Source organism: Struthio camelus, chromosome 2, assembly GCF_040807025.1.
Source record: "Struthio camelus isolate bStrCam1 chromosome 2, bStrCam1.hap1, whole genome shotgun sequence".
In the NCBI taxonomy this organism is placed as follows: domain Eukaryota; kingdom Metazoa; phylum Chordata; class Aves; order Struthioniformes; family Struthionidae; genus Struthio; species Struthio camelus.
Genome location: NC_090943.1, coordinates 81,204,558 through 81,226,575, shown reverse-complemented (window position 1 = coordinate 81,226,575; position 22,018 = coordinate 81,204,558). Strand labels below are relative to the sequence as shown.

Below are 22,018 nucleotides of genomic sequence, written 5' to 3'. Positions count from 1 at the left end.
GGCCCCTGCTCTATAGGAGACTGGATTCTTTCAAGTGCTGGATTAGCGCTGAGACCACAGGTGTCTGATTCTGTTAAAGGCACAGGAGAGGTTATGCGTAAAGTTGGGCATCACTTCAACTGTTTGCAGAACTGGGCAGGATTTCTGTGCCCCTTCCAGAGCAGGTCCTCTTCTGCACTTCATGAGCACACACAAATGCATTGGGAAATGAGAATAAAAATGGTATTTCGTGATGAAGCTACGTAAACGTTTGTGCGTTGTTCTCCTAGGTTAGGCCACATAGAAACATAAAGGAAGGAAAATGTAGATCAAGAGCAGTACTATGAAGGTTGTTGCCACAGATTTTCAGTGTTGCTACATGTTTGTACAGCTGGTTTAGAGTCAGCCTTGCAAAATTTGAAATCTAGAGAAAACATAAGCTACATGTTCAGATAGAAATAAAGCATATATTGAAGCGCAGTCAGATGCCATGGACTGGTCATGCATCATACACTTAAATATTTAAATGGCTCATTGCCAGGATGCAAGGTGCTACCCATTTGTTTTAGTGAGGTTGTTGATCCAGCAAAGTAGGTCCGGGTATTGCGGGCCGAGTCCTAAAGCTGCCCATACTAATAGGTCGCAGTTTACCCCAGTAAGTATTCAAGCAAGTTACTTCAATGAAAATACATAACTGTTGGGCTAAGCATATCTTTCTATAAATCTTTTCCCATTCAAGTCTGAATGGGACTAAGCTCCTAAATCAACTTTTCCCATACCTCAAATGCAGCTAGACTCTGCAGGCAAGTGGTTCCCCCTCTTTGTGATTCCACTTGTACAAATCCTGTATTACTTTTTTTGCCTACAAATCAAATCTGCAGCTATGCATATAATAAAAAAAGAATGAAGAGGTTGCTGCGATCAAAAAGTTATTTGCCTTAAACATTCTTTGATGTTCCCAAGCCATTTGGCAAGCAAACTGTTCACTAACAGCAACTCTTCACAAAGTGTGAGGAACCGCATTAGTAGCGAAAAACATCTGGTGGAAATTTGTGAGAGTCAAGAATTGCAGATTTGGCAAGATTTATACATTTACTCTGATTGTGTGATACTAAATGCATTTGTATCTGTCGTACAGAGTGCCACACACATACTGCTGCAACCCTTACAGCACCACGGACTGTGGTAGAATTATTGTGCTTTTAATTATATATGAAACTCAGAACAAAATTTCTTTCTTGATCTACTTCCTGTGGCACAGACAGACATGGAGACATACAGGATTCGGTTTTCAGGTTGGAGTAAGCGGTAACTTAAATGTATTTCTTTGTTTTATTGGAACTTACGCTTTTCTTCGTAAAAGATACCACTGCGGTGTTTTTTTCTCTGTCCTTGCTTCTGTGCTTTCCAATTTAGTGTAAACCATCTTAGATTTTTTTTTGTTCCTAACTCTTCCAGTATCAGGTTAATAGCGTAGTCTTTGTTTACTTTCCCATATTTGAAAGACAAAGCAGAAGTACAATTAGTTCTCTGCTTATATTTGTTGACTGCTGCCTTAAGGAGTTTATGTTAGGCCTCGTGGATATGTATAAGAACGCCGGGCTGAAGATGAAGGTTATCATTTACTTGTTACTTTGTACATTTACTTGGCCAGGTTTGACTCAAAGCCAGAGAAAAGAATGTGGTGAAGGGTTTTGAGGGTTTTCCAAGGTCAGTAGGGCCGAGGTTGACATCTCCGTGTTTTATTTTCTAAAATTGTGCGCTCAGCGTACCCAATTTTGGTGTGTGTTACGTTTTCAAAGCAAGTATATTAGTACTGTATCCTCTTAAACCATAGTAGATAATTCAGAGCTGGCTGACAATCTGCAGTAAGAAACAACTGTGGTGCATATGTGTGTGCGGGGATGGAGAAGTGTGTTGGAAAAAGGAGAAATATTTTAAGGAAATACTTCAAATTTGACTCTCAGCAAATTAATTATAAAAATGCTCAATTTAGTCTGGCCTATTGTCACGGGATCATAGAAAGAAAGTGAGAAAATGAGCTATTAGGTAGCTTTCTCCCGTTTATGTTAAGATCTTTGTGGATGCTCTTTAAGTATTTTTTTTTACCAATTAATTTTGACATCTTGTTAGCGCTCTTTTTTAAATATGCAGTGTCCTTAGAGACAGATTCCAATATTACTGATGTATTCCCTTCAAAATATTCTTAATAGGAGTAAATATTTTCCTATAAACATGGGAGGAAGTTCTTTCTTTGATCTTCTCTTTACTTTTGATTCCTTTGTGTTTGATCCTGAGCTACATGTCATTTGTTTTTTTTTTCCTAGTCCTACCAGGAACACATCCTCAGAGCTCTCCTTTCAGGAATAAGGCAAAAGAGTTTTTAAGACTATCTTGAATTTCTTGGGAGCAAAACAAGCAAACTCCAGGCCTGAGCTCAGCCAAAAATGTTGCAGGCTGGCATTAGGAGCCCCTCAGTTTGTAGAAGTCAGAAATCTAGGAACGATTCGGATTGTATTACCTTTGCCTTTGAGCACCACTTAATAAATGATAACCTCTCCTTCGGTAAGACACTCTCATCTGCATGCATGCTTATTAACACATGCAAGCACATACCTAAAAGTATGGTTTAAAAACACAGTTTTGTGATAAATATATCTAAACTTTGGATATTCCCTTTCTTTGATGAAGAAAGGTGGTAGTTCAGTCTTTGTTAACCACATGGTTCTTTATAGTGAGCATCTTCACAGTGCTGCCTTTGGGGATCGTCACTGAGCCAGGAATAGCTGTGGGTCTCAGTGCTGGCCCCTGCTAACCGCTTGGTCAGATGTGAACGTTCACGTTCTGCTCTAATAAAGTAGAGCTCTTGTAATTTACTGTGGATAAAAAGTATATGAAGCCATCACAGAATCACAGAATCACAGAATCGTTTAGGTTGGAAGGGACCTCTGGAGATCATCTAGTCCAACCTCCCTGTTCAAGCAGGGTCACCTAGAGCATATTGCCCAGGATCACATCCAGACGGCTTTTGAATATCTCCAATGAAGGAGACTCCACCACCTCTCTGGGCAACCTGTTCCAATGCTCAGTCACCCTCACAGTGAAGAAGTTTTTCCTCAGGTTCAGATGGAACTTCCTGTGGTTCAGTTTCTGCCCATTGCCTCTTGTCCTGTTGCTGGGCACCACGGAGAAGAGGCTGGCCTCATCCTCTTGACACTCCCCCTTCAGATACTTGTACACGTTGATGAGATCCCCTCTCAATCTTCTCTTCTCCAGGCTGAACAGGCCCAGCTCTTGCAATCTTTCTTCATAGGAGAGGTGCTCCAGCCCTCTAATCATCTTGGTAGCCCTCCGCTGGACTCTCTCCAGTAGTGCCATGTCTCTCTTGTACTGGGGAGCCCAGAACTGGACACAGTACTCCAGGGGAGGCCTCACCAGGGCTGAGTAGAGGGGCAGGATCACCTCCCTCGACCTGCTGGCAACACTCTGCCTAATGCACCCCAGGAGACCATTGGCCTTCTTGGCCACAAGGGCACACTGCTGGCTCACGTTTCACTTGTTGTCCACCAGCACTCCCAGGTCCTTCTCGGCAGAGCTACTTTCCAACAGGTCAACCCCCAGCCTGTACTGGTGCATGGGATTATTCCTGCCTAGGTGCAGGACCTTGCACTTGCCTTTGTTGAACTTCATGAGGTTCCTCTCCGCCCACCTCTCCAGCCTGTCCAGGTCCCTCTGAATGGCAGCACAGTCTTCTGGTGTGTTAGCCTCTCCCCCCAGTTTAGTATCATCAGCAAACTTGCTGAGGGTGCACTCTGTCCCTTCCTCTAGGTCATTGATGAATATATTGAACAAGACTGGACCCAGCACTGACCCCTGGGGGACACCACTAGCCACAGGCCTCCAACTTGACTCTGCGCCATTCACCACAACCCTCTGAGCTCGGCCATCCAGCCAGTTCTCAAGCCACCTCACCATCCACTCATCTAGCCCACACTTCCTGAGCTTACCTAGGAGGATGTGATGGGAGACAGTGTGGAAAGCCTTGCTGAAGTCCAGGTAGTCAACATCCACTGCTCTGCCCTCATCTACCCAGCCAGTCATTCCGTCATAGAAGGCTATCAGATTGGTCAAGCATGATTTCCCTTTGGTGAATCCATGCTGACTACTCCTGATCACCTTCTTGTCCTCCAGATGCTTAGTGATGACCTCCAGGAGGAGCTGTTCCATCACCTTTGCAGGGATGGAGGGGAGGCTGACAGGCCTGTAGTTTCCTGGCTCCTCCTTCTTGCCCTTTTTGAAGACGGGGGTGACATTGGCTTTCTTCCAGTCCTCAGGCACCTCTCCTGATCTCCAGGACCTTTCCAAGATGATGGAGAGTGGCCTAGCGATGACATCCGCCAGCTCCCTCAGCACTCGTGGGTGCATCCCATCAGGGCCCAGGGATTTATGGATGTCAAGTTTGGACAAAAGCTCTCTAACCCGATCCTCCTCCACCAAGGGAGAGTCTTCCTTTCCCCAGCCTTCCTCTCTTGTCTCCAAGGTCTGGAATTCCTCAGGACTGGCCTTAGCAGTGAAGACAGAAGCAAAGAAGACATTCAATAACTCTGCCTTCTCTAGATCATTTCTGACCAGGGCACCCGCCCCATTCAGCAGCGGGCCCACGTTTTCCCTAGTCTTCCTTTTGCTATTGATGTATTTGAAGAAGGCCTTCTTGTTGTCCTTGACATCCCTTGCCAGATTTAATTCCAACTGGGCCTTAGCCTTCCTTGTCGCATCCCTGCACGCTCTGACAACGTCCCTGTATTCCTCCCAAGTGGCCTGTCCCCTTTTCCACGTTCTGTACACTTCCTTCTTCTGCTGGAGTTTGGCCAGGAGTTCCTTGCTCATCCATGCAGGTCTCCTGCCCGCTTTGCTGGACTTCTTCCTCAGAGGGATGCACTGATCCTGAGCCTGGAGGAAGTGACGCTTGAATATTAACCAGCTTCCTTGGACCCCTCTTCCTTCGAGGGCCCTACCCCATGAGATTCCCCTAAGTAGGTCCCTGAAGAGGCCAAAGTTAGCTCTCCTGAAGTCCTGGGTTGCGATCCTACTCATTGCCCTGCTCCCTCCTCGTAGGATCCTGAACTCCACCGTCTCATGGTCACTGCAGCCAAGGCTACCCCCAACCTTCACATCTCCAACTAGACCTTCTTTGTTCGTTAGTAGAAGGTCTAGCATTGCACCTCTCCTCGTTGGTGTCTCCACCACCTGGGTCAAGAAGTTATCATCAATGCTTTGCAGGAACCTCCTGGACTGTGTGTGTCTGGCTGTGCTCCCTTCCCAGCAGGTGTCAGGGTGGTTGAAGTCTCCCATGAGAACCAGGGCCTGTGATCGTGAGGCTTCTTCCAGCTGTCTGTAGAAGGCCTCATCGATGACTTCCTCCTGGTCAGGTGGCCTGTAGTAGACCCTCACAACAGTGTCACCCATGTTACCCTGCCCTTTAAGCCTTACCCATAGGCTCTCAACTTGCTCTTCATCCACCCTGAGGCAGAGCTCCATACATTCTAGTTGCTCCCTCACATAAAGAGCAACTCCACCACCTCGCCTTCCTTGCCTGTCTTTCCTAAAAAGCACATAGCCATCCATGACTGCATCCCAGTCATGTGAACTATCCCACCATGTCTCTGTCACTGCAATGAGATCATGGCCCTGCAACCGCACAGATCTCTAACTCTTCCTGCTTATTCCCCATGCTGCGTGCATTGAGAGCGCAGTCAACAGAGGCAGCGAACAGACGCAGCAGTTTGCGCAGCAGTGTCTGGGTTCTGCCTGGGCCTTTTGTGAGCCTTGTTGGAAGTTGTGGAGACTTTCCGGGGGCCCCTGAGGAACTAGACGGTGCCTGCTGCTAGCAGGAAGGGAGAGCTGGGCAAGGACTCCTGCAGGGGACCTTGACTTAACTTCTCCTGGGAAGTTCTAGCTAGGTGGGGCTGCTACTAACCAGCTCTCTGGGCTGCCCTGGTCAGAGGGAGCTGGGGCTTTTGTTTCAGGTGGCTCCTGATTGGGTGGGTCAAGCACCCTTGTGAGTCACTGCTAGGCAGAGGCCTGTATAAGAGCCAGGCCTAGAGCGCAGCCAACAGAGGCAGTGAACAGACACAGCAGTTTGCGCAGCAGTGTCTGGGTTTTGCCTGGGCCTTTTGTGGGCCTTGCTTTTCGAATTCTGTGTAAAACTCGTGTACCCTTAGTTGCCATCTGAAGAGGCACATGCTTTTAAAAGCTGTTATTTAGTATTTTTTAAATCAACGCTTTGTATAGGTGTCACAGGTTTTGTGTGTGTGTGAGCAGCATTTTTAGCAGCAGACAAAAAATTCTGGCAAAAGTCAAGCAAATAATCAGATGCAGTACTCACGTCATTCACCTACAGATGCAGCATGTTTCAGTGATCCCACATACCCAGTGCTTTCTATTGTATAAATTGAAGTCTCCTGGAAGCCTTTATTTCTTTCTCTCTCTGAGGGGTATGTGTGGTACGAAGTGATAGACTCTGTGCTGTCCATCAACCAGATGGGATTCCTTGGTACGGCTCTTTATACTGCTGCATTTTCACAATTGTCACATCTCGTCAGGCCCCTAGTTGATTCTCTTCAGTTGATCCCACATAAAATGTAGCCTATCGTGCTGTCATATAACTCAGTGTTCCCCTTTGGGATCCTCTCTCATTCGCTGACAGCAGCCTACCGTAGTCCGTGGAGCATCTGCATTAGCCACCACTTCCCTTTCAGACTCAGACTGTGGAAGGATTTGAACGGTATCAGTCTTGCATTCCTAGAGACAGCTTTCTTCAAGGAAACAGGGTGGAAACTTGGGCATGCTTTGGTCAGTCTCTTCAGATGTAGGTGCTTCCTAAACGTAACGCACTTTTACAACCTGCTGAGACATTTGGAGGCGCAAATACCGCTTCCCAGTCGAAGATGTGAAGTACTTGCACAGCTGTAATTCTGCCATGGAAAAACCCCCCAAAGTACCAGAAGCCTATAGCCAACCGTAGCAGCCTGGTGGTGGTATTCCAAGGGAAGTATAGGCGATAGTGGAAAAGCATGAGCACGCGTACACTGCCTTACCGTTCATTTTTGGATCAGCTACACAGATAGTCTTGTAGGATTCTCAAAAATGGCGTGCCACTCACCTCCTCAGATTTACTCCAGCTTTCTGGCTTGTTTCACCATCTGTGCACATTGCCTCTTTCAGGTATTGTAAGTATTGAGGATGGTGATAAAGGGTGCATGCATTTAGCTAGCATTCATTTAGGTTATTCACTATAGTTTCAAATTTTGTTTGATTCTACTTGATAATTGATGCTCCTCATTTGCTGTCAGTGTAACTAATACCCATGTGGCACAATATCAGATGCTTCACAGAATTGGAGGTAGATGCAGTTGTCACTGTCCTTTTCCCTTCCTTTAATCTGAACCTAAAGTTCATCACATGCTGACCTTACTATTATTTTCCTTTGGAGACAGTAAAAGATATTTTGCTATTTAATTTTAATTTCCTTTCCAGGATCTAACCCAGCTCTTTTCATGATGTTTTCTAATTCTCATCCCATTCTAAGTCTTTTGACTTCTGCTATCTACGTTCCTTTCCTTATCAGTCTTTTTTTGTTTTTTCTTCCCTTCTATTTGGCTCTCTATTTCAACATTTTTTTTTGTCAGATAGGTAGGCCTGAAGCCATGGCCTGAAAATTTTCCCTCTTTGATGCAAAACGTTCCAGGCAGTTTTGTACCTTTGTCTTAGAAGTTCCAGTGCTCCTTCCTGCTCAAGACCTTAAGCTCTTCAGTCCGTTTGGCTTCATTTAGTAGTCCTCCTAACTTTTTAAAATTAAGCCAAATTTTAAAATAACATCAGTATTTTAATTTTTGAAGTAAACTTTGTTAATAGAGCTGGAAGCTCTTCTAAAAAATTTTGTTTTCTCTTTCTGTAGCTCATCTGTTCTTTTCCCTGAAAGAGATTTTTTAAAACAGATTTTTTTGAAAATGCAGACTCCTGGAAGCTAGTCCTCTTTGCCCTGAAGGCTGCTAAAATTACCACAATTATTCAAGCAGCCTTAACTGTTGACAGAAGTTTTTGTTTGTTTTATATAGCTACCGTATATCATTTAGAAACTACTAAAATTATAACCATTTTAGAGAGCATCTGCTTTACATGGCAGTGCAGACTGGGGCTAAATATTTTAACTTCTTCTGTGCTTTGTTCCTTATCTTTCTCAAAACTGATTGCATGACAAACGCAGTATTCTAGGTTAAAAGCTTATTCTTCTGGAATGCTTTTCCGATTATGTCCAACCCGTACACACACGGTCATTTCCAACAAGTGTTAATTCATCCCTTACTTGTTAGCCTTTCTCTTTGGAGAGCAGAGGGGGAAAGTAGGCACAGCATTGGTTTCACGTGTAAGTACCATGTGAAGGCTGCAGGTGCATTGCAACAAACATCTGGGCCTTTGATTAAGGGGCCTGAAGCTAGTGGACGTAACTCTAACTTTGAACACTTCCTCGGGATAATTGATGCATGTTTTGCATGCGGAAGAACCCCATCTTTATATTCATCTTTATTTTCAGTAGACATCCTTCTGCGTCATTTCTGTGAACTGTTTACATCCTGGACATGTAATCAACAGCTGTATTGTCCTCACATGCAATTATCCTATACATGCAACTGCTTCCAACATTTTGTTAGCTGCCTGGCGTCCCAGTTTGCCCCTGAGGGCTTGTCAAAGCTCCTAGCCTTCCCTGACACTTTTACAACGTTGTTCTGGATTTGCAAAATGTATATTTAATATCAGGAACTTTCTGAAGCTATGTGAAAGATCTCTATTAGGAGCTTGTCAGCAGGCTACGTTGTCTGGAATACAGCCAGTGGGAAAGCCAATCTCTGATTTGTTATCACATCTTTATGTTTACTTTGTAATAGACACTTAATGTGAAATTTAATATTCATGAGTTAACATCTGTTTTGTCAGAAGAACAGAAATAGCAGATGAAACTCTGAGTGTATTTTTTTTACATTCCGTGTTCTGGATCTTTATAAAGATACAACCAGAACGATAACTCTCACCCTGACAAATATCCTGTATGAGAAAAGAAAAGACAATAGCCTTGTTTCGTAATAATTCATTATTCATGTAAAACAAGGCTTATTTCAATGAAGTGGCTTGGGGAAGTGTTACAGTAAATGTGTGAAATGCTTGATTTTACTTGAGAAAGACTGCAGAGCTGCTGTAAGCTTTATCCAAACTCAGATTAATTCATCCAGTGATGTACACTTAGTCTCCATGCAGCAGAATCCCTATAACTCAGGAAGGGAACTAATAATGATTAGGAATATTTTTCAGATACTAGAGCTAGACTCTGCAACAGCTCATATTTTTTTTTCTTTTTTTTTCTTTTTTTTGCAAGCAACCCCCTGGTGACCCTAGTAATGGCAACAAAGAACCTGCAACCTTTTTCACAGCTTTTGGGGACTCCCCCTCTTCCCCCACCCCCCCAAAAAAAAAATTACAAAAAATTAGCTCTCCCGTGCAAAAAAGGCATGGGAGAATTGAAGGATCTCATGCAGAGTAACTCCTGAGACACAAAATCCAACGCCATTTTCATGAACACTTTTACCCTTACACACAGAGGGGGAAAAAAAATTACCTGAAGTGACCAATTAATTTAAAGTACAATTCTGGTAGTTGCAGAATACCTCCTGAGTCTTGCTCAACACTTTTGGATTCAGTTTTCATATAACACCAATGGTGTGTCATGCATTGTAGGATTAAATGAAAGTCCGAACACTGAGTCTTTGTATTTGTCTAGCTGCTTTAAATTGAGCAGTATTAATGATGATTTAAAAGTTATCATCAGGTGTATAATTACATAGTGTACAATTGTAATAATTATATAATTGTAAAGTTATATAACTAGTTTACATGCATAGCATGCACCGTATGTGGAAACAATAAACCAAAAGACAAAATAAATAATCATTTTCTCTATAAGATAGCAGTTTTTATAAAATAAAGATTGCAGTAATTAAAAAGGGCTTTTCTACAACCTGTAGCATTTCGTAGCAAAAAATTTTGGCATTTTGATCCTAGCACTCCAAATTTTAATTTTTGTAGAGAAAGTCTAATGGTATCAGCATATTTCTTCTCTCTTTCCTTTTATTAGTGTTTCATATAGCCTTTTTTATCTAGAGGACTTTAAAAGACTTAAAGACTTGATTCCATAATTTTATTCTCTCCAAATATACTTTCTATAGCATTCTCTCAGAGAAAAATTAGCTAAGTAATTGATCGAATGTTGACTTTGAAAGTAAAAGAAAAAAATTTTAGTACTTAGACAATTCTTTCTTTTTTGTTGGCCAAACTGTTGCCACATTTATCCACTAACAGCAGAACTTTTGCTGAATCTTTCTCGTTTGTTTTTGCGCAGAGAGTTTGGATGGCGAGATCCAGAGCTTCCTGAAGTTATACAGATGTTACAGCATCAATTCCCCTCAGTACAGTCCAATGCCGCAGCTTACTTGCAACACCTCTGTTTTGGAGACAATAAAATAAAAGCAGAGGTAAGATTTGTAAACACCGTGCTTTCAACTGTGATGTTGTATGCGAATTTTCATCACTTTTTATTTATACGTACTTGAAAAAGAGTTACAAGAGGCTGGACCAAGTTTACTCAAGCTTTCAGTTAAGTCATTCATTGCCATCAGAGAAGGTACAAACTGCATAAAATATTAATGCTGCTTATTTGAATGATTTATTTGTTTGGATCGAATGTTTCTGTGTGACTGCATACCACTGTGTCAGTAGTTGTGCAGAGTAACTAGCAAGATAGTCTTGTTCTCACTGAAGCACATGACCATTTCCATGGGAACTTCAGAAAAAAAATTTGGAAACTAAATACAAACGTAGGAGAAGGAAATTAAACAAAACGACTCTGAATTAAAGCCTGCTTTCATGTATAATTGCATGAATAAAGATTAATTTCATTGGGCTTGCAGCCTGAGCTGTGATCTGTGATCTTGAAAATCTGTGCAGATTTTATCTAAAATGTAACTCAAAGAAGCAATTCAGACTTTGTTCTCTACTTGTAGTTGATCTGTACTTCATGCTTGCTTGTTCCCTGTGGTTCATGGGAGCAGTTCAGCTTTTGGCACAAGTTAAAACAGGAAGAAGGGCACTCTGAGGGATCGGACAAACATACAGGAGTCAATTGAAATTGGATGAATGAAGCTATTACCATCCCCAGCTGCATCCCCTGCCCTTCTCATGGATATTGCTAATCAGAGACATGTGGTGTGCACATAAATCTGTGCCTGGACTGGCATCTTTTGACCTGGCCTAAAAAGGTAAACTAAGTTCAGGATCTGCCACTGCGTATGTGTCAGGACTGCGAACTGATGCTGGCTTGCTGCTGCTTCATGATTTCTCACAGTCAGCGTGTTCCAAACCAGGGAACCATCCAGCTAGGGTTTTCTCATACTGAAGAAATTCACAAGTGAGTAAATATTTGACCAGTTGGCACTGGCAGGACTGCTCTGAAGAACTGCACTTGGTGCAAATGTCTGCCCCAAACATCTTGGAGATAAATGTGTTTATATGAATGTTAGAATGAAGAATTTTTCTGTTCCAGAAAAGATCTCCCCTACCCGTGTTGCTGAAAATTTTGACTACATGCTATCCCCATACTCTTTTCTCTCATCCTTTCTCCACAAAGTAATCTTCCAGTAAAAACAATTGACTAATCTCTGAGAAAGGCAGTTAAATGATTAGAGCAATTATTCATTGTATAATCTGTGCCTCCTCCGGTTAGCCATAGCTGGAGAACCCTCAGGTCGCTATCACATTTCAGAGAGAAGGTTGTTTGATATTTTGTAGCCAGCCATGTAGGGAGAAATCCCTTAGAAGCCTTGTTGTCGATCTGATCCATCCCATTAGGGCGTCAGCCTTTGTAAGCGTCAGGATCTGCCATCTAAACTTGATCACTCTTTTCTTCCAGTTTTATCTTTGGAATAACTATAAAGTTGCCTTACTCTTATGAGACTTCCGTGAGATCTGTATAAAATTTCTCCCCGTGTACTTGACAGGATTGAGACCTTTATATTCCTTTTCAGTAGAGTACAGTTAACTAAAATAAAAATAGAAAATAACAGCTTAGACTATATGCATTTGTAAGATCCCTGACACCTTTTATGATTTTACTCTTAGGTTTTATTCTTTTAAAACATGTTAATGTCGGTGGCTGAAGTGTGAAAAACTGCCCCTTGCTTCCTGTCTTTCCCCGTCGTGAGCAAGAAGTGGAAATATTAACTCTATAGAAGACAACAGTGAGAAAGGAATTCTGTCAAACACGCGTTAGGCTAGGGAGAAGAGAGAATTTTTTTCCCCTAATCTTGATTATTTTTGTTATGTTAGGTGTTATTTCTAAAACACTTCTTGATTTGAGATTTACTTCTGAATTTGATGATGGCACTCTAAATGTCTCTTTATTGCTTCATAAATGTAAAGGCCCTCATCGTTCATTTATGGGGGAATTCTCTCAGTTCCATGAGTTCTGCAGATGCCCTTCTCTAACTTAAAGGACTTTCAGACAAGCAGGATAGCAGTTTATGTGAAGATGCCCCAGGCTGGCTACAAAGGTGTCAGAAGCCATTTACTTTTTCACGAAAAACCTCTGGAGTGAATTAAGCGTCGCGTTTTCATTTTTCCCTCCCAGCTGTGAGTGTATTAATACTGCGATATGTAAGCGTGATAAGCTGTGGCAGGTGATAAAGATGGTGTTGTTCTTGAAGACGCTGCTGCTTCTCTCCTGCTCAGAACAGTACACTGCTAGTCTCATTTTATTTAAAAGTATGATTGTAATTGCTGTTTTCACCTAAAAGTTTTCCTCAAATGCCACTTCTGAGTCTCCTTAAGTAGTGCTGACTGCAAAACAATGGCCGCTACATCTTTTGTCAGTGGCACTTCTAATTCTCTATTTTTATCCCTTGCGTTCGGTGCTTAGGTGGTACAACAGACATTAGGATGGAGTTGAGAAGTTTGTGCTACGGTCTGACAAGTCAGTTTTTCTTCTTCTGTTGAGCGGTGGCCAATCCTTAGTGAGACCTGACATGCATGGAAGGTGGTACAGGGAGGCAGAAGGTCACAAATTTCAGCTCTGTATAATAATTCTGAAATTCTGAATCTCAAAATATTTCAGAGATTAATAGTGTAATTATTGAGTTCATTGATAACAGTGAAGAATGCAATTAAAGGCAAAAGGAAAGGAGGAAATCTATTTTGATATGACATTTGAAGGCAGTTGAAAAGTTTATGAGGTAGAAGAGCACAGGAAGGCTCCTTCCGATGGCATTTGCTCCTTAGGAGAGGACTCTTACACCAACGATAGTGCGATCGTGGGCAGAGCTAGTCCTGGATGCCGAAAGGAACAGGCAGAGGCTGTAGGAAAAGAAAATCATTTTCAAATAGTCAGCTGAGAACTTTTCTGTAAAAGAGAACGTTCTATTAAATGCAGGATTCATTCTTCTAAAGCAATTTCTCTTCCTGTGAAGACACCTTACTCCTTTCTGTGAGGTCACCATATGAAAGGATTGAGTTGTGCAGTTTCACATGCCAGTACCATTTTACTGTCATGGAAAATGGCAAACCTGCCATCAGCTGCAAAGGTGTAACAGGTCACTGAGGGGTTTGACACCAATGGCTCCTTTCTGTAAGGTAGGAAATTAATTTTAGTCATCAAAGCCACAGCACTTGAAGTTCTTCTCTCAGGAAAATTGTGCAGAGATGCCAAAGAAGAAGACAGTAACTACTGAAGTGTCCTGTCGGTTGCCTCTCCTTGCATCCTTAGTAAGCTTTGCTGGATGGGACAGCTTCCTCTTTATGTTCCCTATACTCACTTAACACAATCTTAGAAGAAAAGTATCATTCCAGACTTGATTGCATGGCAATCCAATACTAAAAATAGCGATTACATGCTGAAAGTGTGGATTTTTTTCTGCCTAACTTACTCAAAACCGTAATTCACATTCATTTTGTCACTGATGACATCGATTACTTTGCGATGTTTCTGCATCTTCGTTAGTAAATTCTTTAGGATGTGTTCAGAACCCTTTCACCATGTTATCTATGTTCTTTCATATGTCAGGCAGCATTTGCTTAGCTTCCTTGTTTTTATATTAGTGTTACTGTTGATTATTATTTCTGAGGACTTGTTGATTATGCATCTTTCTTTGTTATCCTCTATTCTGTTACGTGTGTGATAACCTATTTGGTTGTGAGGAATACTAAATATGAAGAGTATAAGGAAAAAAATATTATTATATTATGTAAACTGTTGTCATCCTCTGGGATATATACTTTTTTCACCTGTATCTTTTACTTCTATAATGCACATAATGACAGTGCTTGTTGTGCTGTAGTAACTTTGATGTCACCTAGAGTACTACTAGATCTCTGATGGGTACGTACATGCCTTTTTCTGGCAGGACTTTGGCCCAGAGAATACCGATACTTAGTATGAGGTGATGGACAAATGTTCTATGATGTGACTTTTAGACCTGCTTGCTGACACTGACAGAATTCTTCATTTCTTAATATTTGAAGGATCCAGAAAGATGGGTTTGGAGGTACTCCTATTGTCCTTGAGGGATATTTTGGTTTTGCTTCTACAGTTTCTACAAGGTTTCCTTCTACTTCCTTAAAGAGTCCCAAACAGCATAGATTTTTTTTTTCTTTTTTTTAATGTGGCTGAAGAAGAATCAGTTTTGCATTCCCCTTCCCTTAGCTCTCCTCCTCTCTTTCTTCTTCCTCTAAAATCTGTCAGTTAAAGGCTGGAATTTGGCCTGTCCAGTGATGATGCTATTGAGTTTCCATTCAAGACATTATGCACACTCCTTTAATTTTTGCATGGAGGATGATTTAGACTTGGTGTTTAGTTTAAATGAAAGAAGTATCTCCTAGGTGCTACTGAAAAAGAATGTAAAAATTGCATATACACTCTAAAATATTTGTTGAGGCATTTTATGAGTCCTTTGGTAATTATCGTTTTCATAAGTTGTTTTAACATTCAGTCTAAGTTACTATATTTTTGTAAATGACCTTTCTTTTCTTGTCATTTGTCTTCTGCAGACTGTCTTAGTTTGTGTTGTTGAAATAGATTTTTCAACAAGACCTTCCACTCCTTGCACCCTTTCACTCAAGGATACAATTTTAAACATTTAAAGAAAATTAGCAAGCTATAAAATCATATACAGAAATACTATGTTTGTTATTTCTAAATCATACCACATACATGAGTCACTTGAAAAGGCTTTCTTTTTTGCTCTTGCACTCTGAAGAAGCAAGTATTCCTTTTATACTAGTGAGAGAGTAGTGTGCATTTTTATTTGTGTGCAAGCCATGACGCAGACCTATCCTAAATGTAAGCCTGGATATAGGCAGCATTGGCAGCAGTCTATGAGACTGTGCTCTCTCAGGGCCCTAATTCAGCCTCACCTCAGCCTTTTCTGTGTGCTTACGCTAAGGGCTTACAGAAGGCGGACGGGTTTGGATAGACCTTTAACTCCCGTGCACAACCGTCAGCAGGATCACTCTGTCTTCATATATTCTTCAGCGGTCTCAGCTGTTTTTAAAAATAGCTTCATTTTTAGTTCTTATTCCTTTGCATTCAGGGTTTTTATTATTCCTGTGATGAATTTTATATTTTAATATTTTTATTTTTCCTGTGAGGAATGTCACTTTATTTGGTATCCCCTTCTCAGGGATTACTTTTCTTTTTATTTTTGCAATGAAGCTTTGAAATTGGTGGTATTTAAAGGCTGTATTTCAGACAAAAAGGGCTACACCGTTACGGTGTTTGAGGTGTATTGCATATCCCTTACATGAGTTATAATTGCAAAGTATAACATAAATGACCTGTAATTATTTTATTAAATGAGACTGGCTCAATTGGGGGAATAATAATAATAATAATCATAATCATAATCATAATGAAAACAAATTGTAACAAGAACAGTCAGTTTGATCAATTTGGCCATCTGTTATTTTAGTTTTTTCTAGCATACCTGTGTCTTAATTCTACCCTATGATGCTGCAGCACAAAAAATGACATACTGCTGTTTTACAGAGAGAGAGATAGGGTAAATGTGTGAAGATGTTTTATATGTCATAAATGATTGACAGATGAAGTAGAACATCTATACTTAAGTTTACCCGCAATAAAAAGTGTTTAGAGTGTAAGCACTTGACTCAGATTCAGACCCAAGATCCAGCTATAGCCCTGTATGACCACGGGCTCTTCTGTAAAATGGAGGTGATAATTTTCTTCTACTTTGATTATTTTATTTCAATATTATATATTTTATGTTAAATAATTGATTTTTGTCTAACGAGCGGTTAGTTTGCAACAACTTGTCCAGATAAATGCCTATGCAATTTCAGGTTGAGTACTTTTGGGAAGGTTGTCTCCTGTTGCTGTCATTCTACGCACTTTTGTGACTATTCAAACGGGGCCAAAATGCCACATCCTGCCCTTAGCTGTTGACCTCCGGTGAGAGCAGAGGTGTGCCCTCACTAAACAGTGGGCGCGAAAGAGGCTTCTCCTACGGGTCTGCTTTCGGGTTTAGTGCTAGTTTCAGCAGTGGCTGCTTCTGAAGTTGGAAAGTTGCCTGAAGGAGAAGCTGTGGTTTGTGCTCCACCTGGCTGACCGCTTAATCCTGAATCCTCAGCGGTGATAAACTCTCATGTGGGGCCCCAGGTCCCTTCTTTTCCCTGTCTGAACAGGCCTGGAAGGGGAGGGCGCAGGGCGGCATCCCAGGGCTCGCTCTGTCTCCACTCAGCCTAGCACGGAGGCTCCCGCAGTGTGGGCACAGATGCAACAGTTTAGGGTGGGAAAGAGAGGCCAAAGACGTCTTTTTGCCATCCTATATACTCATCAAACGCAAAGTTGGAACAGATGAAGACCAAGTCCTCTATTTGCTGTTAGATTTGTAGAATCCAAGTCCTTGCTTTTCTGTGACTGAGTTCTCATCAGCCTGATGCTCTAACTATGCCTTCTCTCCCCCATTTCCTTCCCTCCATATGAGAAGATTTTTTAAAAGCAGCCTTTCTTTTCTACTATTGCCGGTTATTACGCTTTGTTTAATCAGCTCCATTCAATCCCATCTACGGAACGATGCAGCGTTTCTTAATCTCTTTGCTTCTTTCCATTCTGTTCATTCCAGCAGTTGAGAGCATGAATTTGGTTTCTCGCTTAACGAAGGCAGAAATAAATTGTCTGTCTTCCCAGAGTGTAATGATTATTTCTGAACTTCAAGCCCTCCTTTATTTACAGGTGTATGAGAGAGACTATCACAGTGTTTTAGTAACTACAGCACTAATTTGAAACGTCTAATCTGTCTGCTTTGCATATCCCTTTGTGCTGTCTTCACTATACTCTCCCTTCTCTTTTAGCTTAAATCTTACGAAGCAAAATGCTAACTCATGCTCTGTACTATAACCCGCTAATTGAACATTTTCCCTCTTTAATGTTAACTAAAACAGGTGTGGCAGAAATGGCTGTATTGGTCTTAAGACTGTTGATCCTAACACTTCATTACTTGGAATAAAGTTCATACCACATGCTCATTTGCTTGCTGATCTTACAATATTGTGTTATTGTGTTTCTTTCCCAGTAGAAAGTCCCACACTGAGTTCAACTGAGTTACTAAGTACTATTTATCAGAATATGTCACTGTTCTGTTTTGGCTAATAAATTTGGTTTACTTTGCCAGTAAGTACCAGAAACATGCTTAATTTTAAAATGTTAGATCTTTTCACTTAATATTTTTTTAAAAAAGTATAAAAACTCACCTTTTATCAGGGAATTAAATCTGAAACTCATTGCCTGGCTTTGAAAAGTGTTTCTGAATGCATTTCTCTATTGAGTTTCACCAGCTGATTTATGATAGAGTGCACGTCTTGGTTTTGTTCACAGCCTTTACATTTCTTAATACTGAGTATTAATAAATGGTATTCAGTGCGGTGCTGTATGTCCAAATCTGTCATTTCTACATCACAGGAGCAGCGTTTTTACACTCAGCAGTCCACTCTGGTCATTTAATTATGGTTGTTCTTGATTTCATCATCAGGATACTGTGACAGGATTGTAAAGATTTACTCTGCATCTTCCATATTTCACTTAATATAAGATTGGGAAAAATATTATGGTGTGCAATAAACGAGTTAATGGCAAGTGCCACTAGGGTAAAATTTGGTTACAGCGTTTGGTTCGTCTCCTCTGCTCTGCTGAGGACTTTCGCTAATGCTTTGGGTTTATTACATTCACATTTCAAAGTTACTCCTTTTGCAAAACAGGCTCAACTGGGAATGAAGCATCAGTTCTGTGGAGTGACATGGTTTCAGAGGTAGATAAACAAGAATATATGTTTTCATGAAGAAACGTAATTGAAAGTATAGTTGTAAAGCTTTTTCTGAGTTGATGTCAAATAAGCAGAAATTAGACAGTTTGTATAATGCCTTCCTGTTGTTTTGTGTAATTACATCATTCTCTGTCATCTTGATAAGAGACTGAGTCAAGTAATTTTACAAAGTGACTAAAAAAATTATTATTTTACAAAATGGTTGGCTTAATAGTGAGAGGATGTATCTCTGTCGTTACCACCCACGCTGCTTTCATGTTTCTTTCCTCTCCATTATTCACTATCTAGGAGATAGCCAAACTGACAAACTTTTACCCGCTCTGCCTAAAGGTCCTCTCTAAGATACTGTTTTCCTTGATGCTAGTAAGTAGCTAGCAACAATTATTTAGTGCCACACCAAGCCAAAATCAGGCATTGGAATTATTAACGGTTGTCCACCCTTCATATGGATAATTGCAACTTTGATTTTGTCTGAACTATCCTGTACTGCTGTTAGTTGCGCTACGCTTGCTAATTGTTAGCTAAGTTTGCAAAAATTCTTGAAATATTGAATCTGTTGTTTCTTCTACTGCCTTTAGGGGCCTGACACTAATCTGGCACGCTAGAAAGGAGTGAGATCTTAAACCAAATCTGTGCAGACCTCCTGTTTATTTAGGATGTTCAGCATTTGCTCCCACCACCTTTGTCTTGCAGGATATGAGACTGTTGGCTGAAGGTTTCTATCTTTTTCAGCACCAAGCAGCAAGAATTTGCCTCTGTAGCCATATGTAAGAGGATTTTAGGCAATAAATGCAATTAGCCAGAAAATTCAGATGTGAACATCTGATGATAATGCTTTTAACACAGCAAGAAGGAGAGAAAAAAAAATCAGTATTATGTGCACAAGATGAATGTTTTCCTGCGTCTTCCTGTGACGTGCACCAGGTGCAGGAAGAGCGCGGTAGTGTTTCGGAAAAGTCCCTCAGCTGATCTGGGAAAAAAATGTCCTTGTTACATTACCACATTTTCAAAAGCTGAATCTTTTGTATTTGAAAATACTAGGTGCTGGGGAAAGATAGGTAATATGCGTTGAAAGACAGTGTCATTTGACATAAATAATATGAAATTCCCACTTTTGAAAAGGCAATAAATATTTTTGCAAATTTTTGAAGCAGTACCATGTTCTAGTATATGCCATAGCTGCATGGATTTCTTTCCCTTTATAATTCTTCTGCCGATTGCTTCTCTGATTTGTTAGACTGATGCATGAATGCTTGGGATTACTTTCCTGTTGTAGAGCATATTTTCTTTTATTACTGTTATCATCATCTGGCAAGCCAAGATAAGCTTTTGCAGACTATATGTAGAAATAAAATAACACAAATCAATATCAATATCTATAATTTGAAGCTTTCTCAAATATCTGTAGGGAAAAAAAAAAACTGGCAGCAAAATGATTTCAATAAGGCAAATTGTAGCCCTGACCAAAAAAATGTTTCACCAAATGAAAGATCCAAGTTAAAGACTGGGAGATGATCAACAAAATGTGTTTAAAAATACAAAGACATGACTGTTGCTTAGCTACAGAGTGGTTACAACAGAAAGCACGGTTTTGTAGAGTCATAAGACTCTAATATAAGACTCTTAAAATGAAAATGCCTACATAACTGTCCAGCAACTGCAGAAAACTATTTGAATTCACTGGAAGCAGAGAGTCCTCTGTGTGATCTCTAAGTAAACTTATAGTAATGCTGCTGAGGTCAGTCCTAGTGTTGTAGATTTACACTGGTGTAACTCAGAGAAAGGTATGACTCATACCACATAATGAATAAAACAAAACTTTAGAGAATTATGAAGGAAATACAAAAATTATCCATTACAGAAGTCTGGATTACTGTAGATTTTGTATTGCTCATGGGCCAACTTCTCCCCTTCTCCTCCTCCTCCTCCTCCTCTCCCAGAGATGTTCTGCTAAACTGACAAACCTGTGGCATTTCTAAAGTTGGTATCTGGTAGCAACCTTAAGGAGAAATGCATTAGATCTGCGAGATACATTTTGAAAAGGTATTCAGATACCCATCTATTTAAAAATTAAGGACAGAGATATTCCTTTGTAAGATTCATTTAACCTATATAAAAAAAATAGTCAATGCATAACAACAGATGAACAGTAGGTCAGAATCAACCTGTTAAATGTGAGCTGTTGCTGAAGCAGAGGTGGAAAATGCTGCCCACCCTTGTCAGCAGCACTGCCGGTTCCCAGTATTTGCCTCACTAAATGTATTGCAAGTACATGGTAAACCAAGCAAGCCCTGAGAAAGGCACATAGTCCTTGCTCCGTACACAAAATTAATGCCATTTTTTCTTTTCAAAACTGCTGCTTTTTGTCCAAGAGCAACTGAAAAGTTGCCGTAGCTTGCAGACTTTATAGAAAAGCAAGCAGAGTGAGCCTACTGATGGTGTGATGGTACTATTTCTGGCCGTTACTTTACTTGTTCCCCATTTCTGTACACTTTCTCTGTATTCTGCTGATTGAAGAGAGATCTCAAGTTATTCTTGGTAGCTTTTGGAAGGTGTCATGATCTTAGGGTTATTGGCAGTCAGAAAGGCAAATGGGACATCAAGTATCAGGACAGGAGTGGAGAATGAAACAAAGAACATCACTAGAGACCTTCTTGTAAGTCCATGTTATGCATGTCCTGAACGCTATATGAAGTTCTTGTCCTGTCCGGTCACCCCCTTTCAGTGAGTCTAACAGATCTAGAAAAATGTAAAGATGGGGGTGACAAGAATGGTCAGATGCAGACTAGCTTTCATATGAGGAGAAGGTAAAGTAACTGACTCTTCCATTTGAGAAAAGAGTTGAAGAAGGGTATGACAGAGGTGTATAAGTTTATGTATGACATGAATAAAGTAAATAGGGAACAATTGTTCCATAGCTTTTAACCCCAGAACTGAGAATTATCAACTGGTATCATCAGGCACCAACTTCAAAACGAAAGAAGAGCTTTATTCATATAGTAACTAAACGGTGACACTTGAAGCTGTGAACTGTGGTTCAACAAGTTTGCAGAGCGCACGTCACCAGATGGCAGGAGGAAGGAGAATGGGGGAAGAAGGGCGTTTGGGAGGGTTCCCTTGTTCTTCTGGTCTTCCCGAAGCCTCTCCGGCTAGGCACTCTGGAGAGAAACTGTGGCAGTAGATGGATCATTGATTTGATACAGTTAGTATGTTTTAGGTTGCGGTACACTTTCCCAGCTTTTTTTCTGGCTTTATTAACGCTCTTCTGAGACTTAGGAATTAGAAGAGGTGTTTTTTGAGGATACACCTATCTTCAGGAGCTGCCTGAGCAATGCTTGAGCTTCACAAAAAGATATCCTATTAGCTTCCATAGGTGGGTCTCATGTTTGCAATTTAGATGCTGTTCCCTCAAGAGGAAACAGTTGGCAGTACTCTACTCTTGTTTTTCTCTTTCTAGTTGTGGTATGGGCAGTGTGGAATAAGAACAATCAGTAGTTACCAGGTAGTGGGAAAAATGCCTTTTGACAAAGCTACTACGTAACACCTAATTTGTTTAGTTTTTTATTATTAATATTTATTTTAGTCCTGGAATCAAAGGTTCCCAT

General features: G+C 40.8%; 1 protein-coding gene across 5 annotated transcripts in view; it reads left to right on the top strand.

Annotated features, from left to right (window-relative positions):
- CTNND2 (catenin delta 2) overlaps positions 1-22,018 on the top strand; it is a 669,170-nt gene that overhangs the window by 484,699 nt on the left and 162,453 nt on the right. For all 5 annotated transcript variants that reach the window (XM_068931423.1, XM_068931424.1, XM_068931421.1 and 2 more), the window contains one exon: positions 10,430-10,562. In XM_068931423.1, coding sequence (XP_068787524.1) covers positions 10,430-10,562 — 133 coding nt within the window. The remainder of the gene's footprint in view (positions 1-10,429; positions 10,563-22,018) is intronic.